Source organism: Polyodon spathula, chromosome 13, assembly GCF_017654505.1.
Source record: "Polyodon spathula isolate WHYD16114869_AA chromosome 13, ASM1765450v1, whole genome shotgun sequence".
Taxonomy (NCBI): domain Eukaryota; kingdom Metazoa; phylum Chordata; class Actinopteri; order Acipenseriformes; family Polyodontidae; genus Polyodon; species Polyodon spathula.
The window spans coordinates 31,050,510-31,062,813 of NC_054546.1; the positions used below are offsets into that span (position 1 = coordinate 31,050,510).

Genomic DNA, 12,304 nt, shown 5'->3' on the forward strand with positions numbered 1-12,304 from the left:
TTTGTTCAACTGTTTTATTTGCCATTTATAATAAATGCACAAGCAGCGCATTTCACATTAACACATTTCGCAGTGCTGTGTGTGTGTTTCTTCCATCTCCGGGTCACTGCTCAAGCCGGCTTGGCACATATGTTGTCCTGCTTGGGGATAAACAATGCCTCCAAGATACAGACCAGGAACGGTATTGCAGGTGAATATTTTTTTGAAGAACATTTTTTTTGTGTGTGATTTTATTTTGGGAATAAAGGAGAACATTGGGAGAAGGAGTAGAAGGGGCAAGCAGAAGAATATCAGTCCCAAAGCCAAAAGGAGGAAGCAGGGTTATGGTGCCTTGCCTGTACCATACCCGGGCACACTACCATGCGTTGCCACTTCCATGTGTCTTTTCAGGCACCTGCCCAGCAGAGGGACAGAGGAAGCAGGGAAGTGAACCCTGTGATCCATCAATGGGACTACCTGCAGTGGGTACAAAAGGAGTACTCCACTGTGGAGCAGGAGGATGAGGAGTGGTGCGCCTACTGCTGTCACTATGGGCATGAGGAAGAAAGCTGCCCAGAGGTCGACAGGGACATCCCACTTGGGTGCTGGACACAACAGGACTTCGGGATAAACCCGAATTCCTGTTGTGTCCAGCACCCAAGTGGGATGACGGGCTGGAGGACCTCCTCAGTGGTCTTGAGCAATGATGGTGCCTTGTATGTGGTGAGTACGGGAATACGGTGGTATGCTGCCCTCTCCAAGAGAAGGAGCTGCTTGCCCATAGAAGGGGGACAATGAGCGTCCAACGCCCACAAGGGGGGAGCACGAGCATCCAGCACCGAGAAGGGGGAGCACGAGTATCCAGCACCTAAGAAGGGTAAGTTCGCGTCCAAGAAGGGGAAGCCTGCATCTCCAGTGACCGAGGGAGAGCCGCACCAGTCTCCAGTGACCAAGGGAGAGCCGCACCAGTCTTCAGGGACAGAGGGAGATTACCTGCTGCACCCGTCCTCCACCGCTAGAGGGAGGATACCTGCTGCTCCCGCCTTCTCTGCTAGAGGGAGACTACTTGCTGCTCTCGCCTCGACCACCAGAGGGAGACTACCTGCAGCTCCCACTTCCACCACTAGAGAGAGACTACCTGCAGCTCCCACTTCCACCACTAGAGAGAGACTACCTGCAGCTCCCAACTTCGCCGCCATGGGAGGACTACCTGCCACTCCCACCTCCACCACCAGAGGAGCTGGAGCTACCTCCACCACCAGAGGGAGAGAAGCTGCAGGTGAATAAGCCTGCACCACCCAGGGTTGCCTGTCCAGCACAGCTTGGGGTTGCCTGTCCTGCACCGCCTGGGGCTGCCGATTCACCATTGCCTGGGGGCCATTTGCTGCTGACCCCTGGGGATTTGCTGTGGCCACTAGTGGAGTATGCCCCTGTTCTTCTGCTAGCGTTGCCACTGGCAGCATTAACACTGCCAGTGGTGCCAGGGGAGGAGGAATTGACCCGGCTAAAGGAGCTTATGTGGGAGCTGTCAGACTTCGCGCTGATGGCATCACCAAAGGAGGAGGACTGCACTCCGCTGTCAGCATTGCTGTTAGCAGCCTTTCCACTGTCGGAATTACCCCGGCTTGAGTAGCCAGCCTGGGAGCTGTCAGCCTTGACGCTGAAAGCATGGCTACTGGCAACATTGCTACCCATGGGCCCCCTGATGCCACTGTTTCTGGCCCAGGACTATTACTGAGACTTTTGGGACTTTAAGGGAGAGGTGGCCATTAAGGCCATGTGTGTTGTGCACAAGGGGGGAGATATGTGGCGAGGTTCCCCGCCCCTGTGCGTATTTATATGTTTCATGTTGTATGTGGCATTTTAATGTTGGTATATATGTATTGGAGTGTGGGTTATCACGAGTAATTTAAAATATATTGTTGCATTTAGGCATGGGGATTGCACAATCACTTCACACTGGGATTCAAGTGAGTGAATAATTAGCAATTGAATCCCAATATATGTGGAAAGAAAGGAAGAGAGAAGGAGAGTAAAAACTTCAATCTAAAAAGCAAGTGCTACTTGTGCTGATCTATACTTGTTTGTTTAGTGTTCGTTCACTGTTTGTTTGTTTGTTGTCTATTTGTTTTTGGCCAACGTGTCATTTGTTTTGTGTGCAGTGTTTTGTTTTGTTCTACTGTTTTATTTGTTCATTCATAATAAACACGCAAACAACACATTTCACATTCATTTACAGTGCTGTGTGTGTGTGTGTGTTTCAGTTCCTGGTCTGACATCACAGTACCCTGTCAAAGCCATACAATAACTCCTAGACAGATTGATGGAATGCAATTTCCTTTTGCTTGAGAGTAGAAAGCTTGGTGCTCAAGAAACCTTTGATGTGGATTTACATCGTTTTGGTGAAATGTAAGTCTGTTATCTGTTGATGCTGTAATATATGACAGTGAAGAAAAGCTTTTCTAAATACGTTTTCCTAACATACTGTAATTTGGAAACTGTTTCCAAGTAAAAGTGATTTGAGAAGAAAATAACCTGTGTATGCAACCTATTTTAAGGTAGAATCACAAACAGCTACACCTGCCTTGTCAATGCTAGGTTTTTTGGGGATTTGTTTGCGCTCAAAGATGTTGTTTTTGTTACAGTGTCTGCACTGTATTCCAAGGACAAAAAAAGACCAGGTTTCCTCTGTAAAAAGTGTTTTGATTGGCTGCTTACAAAGAAACATTACTAAGTCCACCATTTGCAGTGTTTTTTTTCATTATTCAACTCAAAGCTTAAAAATCAAACAACCGTTTTATTTTCTGATATGCAATAAACAAAATCCACATTCGAGAAGCTTTGTAAAAAAAAAAAAAAAAAAAAAAAAAAAAAAAAATCTTCAAATGGTATTTCCAACCTAAAATCCTTTGAGGATTCGCTATGATCTCAATGACCTTTGACAGAAAAAAAAGAAGAGGCTTGCTATACTTGAATTATACTTGGACTATTTCCAGGACAACAATTGAGATTATGAAAGACTCCTACAATGCCCTCTTTGGTAGCAAGGCTGTGTTTGTGGATTCTAATCACTGCATGACATAGAAAAGGACACCAGCAGGGGCAATCTTAGTATCTAAGACACACCTAACAGTTCAAATTAATGATTCATCCATAGCTATAAAACAGTAAAACAGTCAATAGTGCTAAATTAAAAAATACTAAAAGAAAGTTTTTACCTTCAATGACAAACATCTCGACTAAAAGTCAGGCATTCATACTAATTTTAGCTGTAATGTTTCCCACTGAATTTTTAAAATTTCATAGTATTTCTAAAATTAGTGTTTTCTCAACCTTTGACTGCCAGCAAACAGAACATTTATATTCCCGCTGACTAAAATGGCAGTTTTACATTGTTCTACTAAAATATCACAAGATTAAGATATTTCTTTCTGTTCCAAAAGAGATTTCTGCAATAAATAATGATATTATAAAGTATTTAATTTCATAGTCTTAATAAAAAATAGAGTGTGTTCATTTTGACAAGCTGCTCAATGGAGTATTCAAAATCCCTGTATATTCCTTAAATGAATACAGATTCAGTGAAGCATTAATCATTAATGGCTACAATGTTATTTTTTTCATTTTTCAGGGAAATGGAAAGAGAAGGCTTAACATTGAACCATTCTAAAGTAAAGTGGAATTAAAAAGCATTCCATTAGCAACGCAGATAAACATCTTTAAAAGAAATAATGGAAAACAACAGCAGATTTGAAACGCCCACCAATGTCTCATTGGTTACTGGCACGGACTCTGTGTTCAGGTCCATTGAATACAAAACCATCTCTGTGTTTCTGGTGCTGCTCATCTGTGGGATAGGCATCATTGGCAACATGATGGTGGTCTTGGTGGTCCTCACCACTCGTCACATGCGTACCCCCACAAACTGCTACCTCGTGAGCCTGGCCGTGGCTGACCTCATGGTGCTGGTGGCGGCTGGGCTGCCCAACATCTCAGACAGCCTCTCTGGGACCTGGGTCTATGGGCACGCTGGCTGCCTGGGGATAACCTACTTCCAGTACCTTGGAATTAATGTATCCTCCTGTTCCATCACAGCCTTCACTGTGGAAAGGTAAGGTTCTCCCCTACTATAAACAGGTTTCCTGAAAGTATGACATGGAAACAGAACTTTCTTTAACCTACTGTAGTAGCCAGATATAAAATGAAAATACATGTTTTTCCTTCAAAACTTCATGTTTAAGGTCCTGTGTTCAAAACAGGTAAGATTAATGGAATTGGTTTGTTAGCTACAATCACTGGTATATCACAACCCATCTGGTACATCACAGTGTGACTATAAATATGTCCGCCTGTAACATCAGTGGATGTAAGAAATCGATCATTAGATAATTAGCTACATCAGGTCTGGATGGAGGTTTAATTGGTTAAATCAAGCAATTTAGAGCGAGGTTGGAACGAAAGCCAGGACTGGAAGGGCTAACTTTGGCCACTCCTGACATTGTGGTACATCCAGGGGGACAGGTTAATGGTTACACTCTGGTGTACCACATGTACTTTGAGGTTAGACATGATTCTCTGAGCTCTGTTGAGACCGTCGAGGTCTGAAGACATGTAATGGCTGAAACAGAAAATGTTACAAAGTGAAACCAGGAAAATACTTTGATATTGCATACCTTAGCGCATATGCCTGCTTCATCTGGTAGCTGAATATTGCAATGACGCTGCTATTCTTGGCGTTTCTCTTAAAGTCAGATTCAAAAGGAATGAGTTTTAGAATATGAGCCTACATAATTTACTTAAAAGAATCAACATCGGGATATAAAAAATACATTAAAAAAAATCATGAAATGAGTGCACAATGTAAGACTTCTGCTTGCCACTCTCTCTTTTAAAGGTACATCGCCATTTGCCATCCAATGAGAGCGCAGACAGTGTGCACAGTGTCGAGAGCCAAGCGCATCATTGCCTTTGTCTGGGTCCTGACCTCAGTCTACTGCATGCTGTGGTTTTTCCTGGTCGACATCAATGTCAACAAAGACAACAAAGTTGAGTGCGGGTACAAAGTGTCTCGGGATCTCTATCTGCCCATCTACCTCATTGACTTTGCCATCTTCTATGTCACCCCCTTGCTTATGGCAATCGTGCTCTACGGGCTGATTGCGCGCATTTTGTTTCTCAACCCCCTCCCGAACCGGGCTGACACCACCACTGAGCGCTGGCAAGGCAAGAGTGGAAAGCAGAAGAACGGATCAGAACCAGGCAGCAGTAAAACCACCAATCGCCCACAGACCAAGAGAGCTCCCTCTTCAAGAAAGCAGGTGAGATTTTGAACTGTCCCATGGACTAGGGGTGTAAGGATAAGTAATGTCCGAAGTATATGATGATACACTGGTTACGATATAGGTTTGGAGGATGACAAATGTCTATCAATGAGTATAAGTGAACTGACCAAGGTCAACAAACAAGGTCTATTTTTGTGCTACGATATACAGTACAAGCTTTTTTTTTTTTTTTTTTTTTTAAACAGCTACATTTGTATTCTATGCACGACCTTTATTTAATCCATTGTGATTTTCATTCAAAAGAGGGAAAAGGTTAAAGAAAATACAATTAAATGACTAAAACCAAAGTGGCTGCTGAGTTGTCACCTTTTTAAATCGACTTTGAAGTGAATTCCGAGCTAGTCTCAAGTATGATTTTTTCAAACAGGTGACGTCAACCATATGGATATTGAGAATAAAGTACGTTGGAAAGTATTATAATATGCCTGATGTCATGAATGGGGATTCTTTGGAAGCAAATGAAAGGAAACAAAATTAGAAATTATTGTTTGGATTATATGAGTTACGGCTTACAAATTACACCACAATGTCAAGTACCCGGACCAATGGTAGGTGTAAGAAGTCTGGTTACCGATTTTCTGCATAATTGACCCACATTCTAAAAACAACAACCCACTGCAAGACCAAAAAGGAATTCAAACAAATCTTACAATAAACACACATGAAAATGATTACTACTGTATTTGAACCACATTATTATTATTATTATTATTATTATTATTATTATTATTATTATTATTATTATTATAAAGAAGCGTGCCTCAGTAGTGCTTTAGTTTTGTAAGATTAGCAAACAATGGTGCAAGATTTGTTACAGATTGAAATAAAGAAAGCAGGTTCGGGCTCAGCTCTTCTAAGATTTACTTCACAATTGTGTGTTACATGAAACAACTTCACATACATGAGTTTGAAACATAAACATTTCTTATCAGATGCCCAGTACTTCATTTCAAGTCTAATACTGCATCTGTGATGGACAGAAATCCACATTATAGAGTCCTCACCTTTTCAATGTAATTTGGTCTTCTCAATTGATAAGAAGAAAGAGAGAGTGTGGCTAATACTAATGTAAACTGAAGCTTGGACGGACATGGATGAAGGAGAAACCTATAATGTATTCAGTGCTCTAATGTACAATTAGTGCTGGATTGCACCTGGTTTTAGGAACACGCATTTGTCTGGTTGTAGCCTATTCAGCCCATGTGTTTTACTATTAAGTGTTGATTCAGGTTTACAGCTATCAGCCTCTGCTTTCAGAGTACCACTCACTGCCATTACTGCTGTAGAAAAAGATTCAGTCCATACAGTTTCCTCCGACTCCCTATTAGTCTTATCTAGGCTGAATTGTGAAAATATATTAACAAAAAAAAAAAAAAAAAAGGGTTAACTAGTTTTAATGTACTTAGCCGTTTTATATTTAAAAACTACAGTTCAAAATATATTAGATTTTAGTTTTGCAATATTTTTTTAGATGCAACAACAATAATGTCAGTGACATTCTCCCTCCGGCTATAAATTCAAAATTAGAGCCATCAGTAACATGGCAATAGATCATTATGGCCTATATCCACTGTATGGAAAAATGTACATTTGACAAGTAGATACATCTCTTGTATTCTCCCAGATTGATTGGTGATGTTTTACCACCACTGAACAAGCAGTTCTTTATATGCTCCCAAATTTTGATATTCTTTAATAATTTGTGCTTCCTTTTCAAGTTGTGTCATAAACTGGATAACGTTTCTCCAAATATAAAATAAATGCAACTGTAAGTTTCACATATAAACAGTCAGACAGCCTCCACACACCCCCAGATTATGGTACACTAAATAACTTCAACTAAAGAAGGGATTCTGTGGGTTTCATCACAGTTGGCCAAGATGTTCTCCTCTTCTATATGCGCAAATTGTGACCATTTACCTCGAGATTATGACACCAATAATGTGTAGTCCTGTCTCCATGATATGCACCCCAGGGATAAAAAGGGAGCCATGAGAGGGATGATGCTGCCATCTAGAGTCTGAAGAGGGAAGCGACACTTCTGTATGAAGCACAAATCAATTATGTTACATATCAGCTAATGTATCTGTAAAAGTAGTCAAAGCGGGCTTCAATGGATGTCTCACGTAATCAAAAGATATATAAACAGAAACACTGGACATAAAACTTTGATTCCAACCTCTTCCCGATTTGCTGCATATTTCTTTAGGATTTGTTCTCTAAATTCTTATCTGTCGATGCATACCCGGCATTAAACAATAATAACCTTTTTGAAAATGCATGCCAGGAAGAGTGCTGTTGCTCCTAGTGAAAGGGTAGGAACCATTTCACATTTCCAAAGGATGCATCTGTTCTCATGCTGATAGCACAATGAACCTCAAGCCTCAAATGGCTCCTGTCACTAAACTAGAGCTGGTACCTGCCATACAGCTAGAATAAATAAAACAAAAGCCATTGCCCTTCTAAAGGCAGGGAGAAATCACCACTGTATTATGAAGGCTATTGTCAAGAAGGTGGTTGAAATAAAGATAGCATATCAGTTTACTCACCTCTTTTGTCCTCTGTCTGAAAAGAAGGATGATTCATGGAAAAAAAATATAAACTGCTGTGCAAAAGTCTTAGACATGTTGCATTTTTCTACTCTGATGCATTATGAACGTTAACAATTTACTCAAAGCCTCCACTAGTGTTTTCTACTATTATAACAACCTTGACTTGAGTGAAATAGCTCGCATCACTTGATTTTCAAGGTGTGGTATCCGAAGCATAATCAGCAAGTACAGATAAACATCATCTGTAATTGACAAACCCAGGACTGGAAGAGCCAAAAAGCTTTCTAACAAGGATGAGAAATACTTGAAGATAATATCCTTAAGGAATAGAAAGAAGACAAACATTAAATTGACAACAGAGCTGGCAGGAGGCACAGGTGTCATTGTCCACCCATCAACAGTCCAAAGCACCTTTGACCACTGTTCCATAGTCCAATTTCTGTGTTCTTGTGGCTATTTTAGCCTTTTAATCTTGTTCCCCTTTCTTAACAGAGGTATTCTTACTGCAACACATCCTTTAAGTCCTGATTTCAAGAGTGACCATACTGTTGAGTTGAAGGACAACGACACCTGTGCCTTCTGCCAGTTCTCTTGTCAATTCAATGCTTGTCTACTTTCTATTCCTCAAGGATATTATCTTCAAGTATTGCTCATCCTTACCTTTGCACACGGGCAATAGAAGTTCAGATAGCACTTTGTTATAAAATGATAAAAATACAGCACCAGAAAATGAAGGCTAATGGGTTGTGTGCACCCATCTTTCCGATTCAAGGGGAACTGCTTGTCAGTAGTTCAACTGTAAAGCTTTTTGAGATATAGGGGACATATTAATGCAAGTTCATTACTCTCCACATGCATATTGAGCTAAATACAAAAAGATCTTAATAGCATGCCAGCAACCAGTCCATGACATATAACTTCTTATTTCACTCCAAGCTCCATTGTTTTCTTGTTCTTTGTATTCAATACAACATGTTTGTAATGAATCCAGTATCAACTGGGTAACATAAAGCATACTCAGCTGAGCTTTGCAGGACTGATACAAAACATGAAAGAGACAACACTCTCTAAAAACTGTAAGAGCTTGTGCGAATGTACATATCAACATACAGAAAGGAAAGGAGTCAGCTGTAGTAAGGAAATGGGCCTTGCAGCTCTTTTTTTTTTTATTAATTTTGCTCATTAGTAATAAGCAGCCAATCCAGTCCTTAGTCCTGTTTCTTGTGTGGCGCTATGAGGTCCAAAGACCTGCAATGAACAATAGAGGCCTCTGGGGGAGTTTGCTATCCTTCGCCGCACACCGCTTATGTAGCTACCCTAACTCATTTGAAGCTACTGTACGGTAATCTATTACTTTTACAAGGCAGTACAGAGTAGGCAGTATGGAGCACGTCTTTAAAATACCCTAATCTAAGTAAATATGTAGATCATTATGTAATGAGCCATGTTGTGTGATGCACTGCTGTTATGGATTCTGTCCCTTGTAGGTGAGATGAGTTTAGGTTAAAAACTCTATAACCATGAATGCAGACGAGCCTGGCTGTTTTGCATAGTGGAAGATGCTCTCTTGTGGTGTTCAAGGTTGGCAGTTCACCCCTGTTACTATAGGGAATAGGAAGCATTCGTGTTGCAGTATATAACAATGATTTTTTTTTTTTTTCTGGACACATGACATACAAATAGCTACTTGAGTGGAATAAACCAATTTCCTTATCAAATATTGGACTCTAATGAAATAAAACTGAAAATATGCATGTGGATATTATTATACATATATAGCATTTGCATTGAGAAAACATTGCTATTAAAAATGAAGATGACAGCTGATTATTTATCAGATTCTGGCACTATCTTGTCAGCAAAATAAATACAAACATGAGAGCTTTAGTCATGTTAACTTATCAATTACAAAACCAATAATTGTTTAATCTCTACAGGAATAATAACTTTCCTTTTTCAATGCATCATTTAATTTACATTTAAGAAACTAAGGTGTATTGAAATGATTTGGTTATTGCTTTCTGTGGAAGATGGGTTTTCAATGCCAGTGGAAAAACAATAATAACATTGACGCTCATAACAACTGTCAGAGACAGAAGTGATAAACGTAATTAAAATGTACTGGAAATAAGTGTTGGAATGAGCCCCAAAGGGCTTTAATTTTGTAAATTGTATTCTTTTTATTAATGAGTGTACCATTCTGCAGTGCAACAATGGAGAATGTAATTACATTTATCACAAACAGCCGACACAGAAAAGGGAAGTTAGATGACAGAGATACTGAACAGGAATTATGCTGCCATGAGACATCATTAGCAAAGGCGGGAGGAGGATTTAATTCTGTAATTACCTTTCTCACATAAAGTGGTTGATACAGGGGACAAGCAAATAGAGATGTATTGCTGCATTTTAAACTCGTAACCAGAGGGCATATTTTCTTTTCAGCACATAGTGCAGTGAATTGTGGTCATTTTAAGAACAAACAATGTCATCCTTCAAAAACGTACAAAGTGAATACAGGACTGGGAACCACGCAGGGCAATATTTGTTTTTTTTGTTGCAAGAAGCAAAATCAATGAGGATTAAGTGCTCTAGAGCGAATTGTTATCCTGTTCTCATTTTGGTTTCAAACTGCGTATGCTTGTTTGTTGCTGTGACAAGCCCCTGGGCATAGAATACAAAAGAGGTAGATTCAAATGTCATTTTATTTTTTGTAATTTTTTTACTTTTTTAATTATGTTGTGCGGTTCTAGGTTCTGTTGATCCAGCACTGAGTTACTATCATTTTTCTCCATATACGCCTTTACCTGACTGGAAAATTCCAACTGTCCACAACAGACTTCCCTCCTTCCATTAAAATCATGTGACCAAGTAACCTTTCAACTTGGATGGTCACAGCTGCTCACCCTGTCCCATGGTTTGAATGAAATGAGAAAGTCTCAGTCCTATAGGCAAGTTTAAAGCCAGGTAAAGATAGAGATTGAGAAAAATAAACTATAATAACTTAATACTGGAAAACACAGGACCACTGTCAATAATTGTAAACATCACAAAAAGACAAGGGATAAGGTGAAACAAATGTATAAAATGACTTTCGAAGCTACAGCTATGGCCAAAAGGTTTGATAATCTAGGATTGAGACATAATAATAATAAAAAAATATCTGAACATAATTTAGATCTTTTATTTAACAAAACAAAAAGGCATGTCCACTAATACCTTCATATATGTTTGTTATAAAGGCATTCATTTGGGTTTAAATGTCAACTTTACTTTATGATACCACAAAATAACACATGTCAGGGGTGTTTACACAATCTGTCGCACAAAAGTGTGCTGCATAAGGCAGGGGTTTTAAAATGACATGATGTGTTCTCTTGACATTTTTCTTCTTATTGTTTATTCTGAATCAGGTCACAAAAATGCTGGCTGTTGTAGTCATCCTCTTTGCCTTGCTGTGGATGCCCTATCGAACCCTGGTCCTCGTCAACTCCTTCATTGAGAAGCCCTATCTGAATGCCTGGTTCCTCTTGTTCTGCCGGATGTGCATCTACGCCAACAGCGCCATCAACCCTGTCGTGTACAACCTCATGTCCCAGAAATTCAGGTCGGCTTTTAAGAAGCTGTGCAAGTGTGGAGAGGAGGAGACACAGAGACGCACCATGTACTTGACGCCAGTGAACTACAGTATGGTGAGGGACACAGTGACCGGGAGCCCTGAGGTGAATGGGAAGAAAACAGACAAAAAACAGGAGGCAGAAGGAAAAGGGGGTCCTTCTCAGAGGCTTCAGGCCACTGTCAGTGTAGACGAGGAGATTTACTTCAGTGTGGTTTAAGAGTTCTCTCTTTTTTATGCAGTAAGACAACCTAGGTGTCCATTAGCAACACACAAGTTAACCGTCAATACTAGTTTGAATAAAATATAATTGGCCAGTCTTAAACAGGTAGGCAAGTGTTTTTCTCTATTTTAAAATGAAACAGCTTCACATTTATTTAGCAGTGTTCCCCTTTTGCTGCATCTTTCTCTTTTATGATGTGTGTAATCATTGTCAGTAGTACTTATTGCAATTACTCAAATACTGTGGTTTATTTTTTGATAAGTGAGTTCAGGGGATGCTCTTCAGTTGCCTGTCACAGTTATGTGTGGTACTGGCACTTACTAACATTAAAACACTTTTGACCAGAACTGATGAGTTGCTTCTGAACCCATAGTCAAAGCATCTGAATAGGCTTACCCAATTGAAAAAAAACACAATATTTGAATAATAGCCGCACAAGAAATACTCAGAATAATTGCAAACATCATAACAATGTAAAATAACTTTAAAAAAAGAATAATGCAAAAATGCAATTTGAAATTAATGAGACAGCTATTGTAAATAATCATTGACAACATTCAGGTCAGCTTTTAATGAAATGGAAAATAAGTTA

The 12,304-nt window shown here is 39.7% G+C and overlaps 1 protein-coding gene across 1 annotated transcript; it reads left to right on the top strand.

Moving 5' to 3' along the window:
- Nucleotides 1-3,710: 3,710 nt before the first annotated feature.
- On the top strand, nucleotides 3,711-11,709 carry LOC121325307 (thyrotropin-releasing hormone receptor-like). The gene is made up of 3 exons (XM_041267740.1): nucleotides 3,711-4,090; nucleotides 4,874-5,297; nucleotides 11,287-11,709. Exons 1-3 carry the CDS (start codon nucleotides 3,711-3,713, stop codon nucleotides 11,707-11,709), a joined length of 1,227 nt encoding a protein of 408 aa, XP_041123674.1.
- The last annotated feature ends 595 nt before the right edge of the window (nucleotides 11,710-12,304 follow it).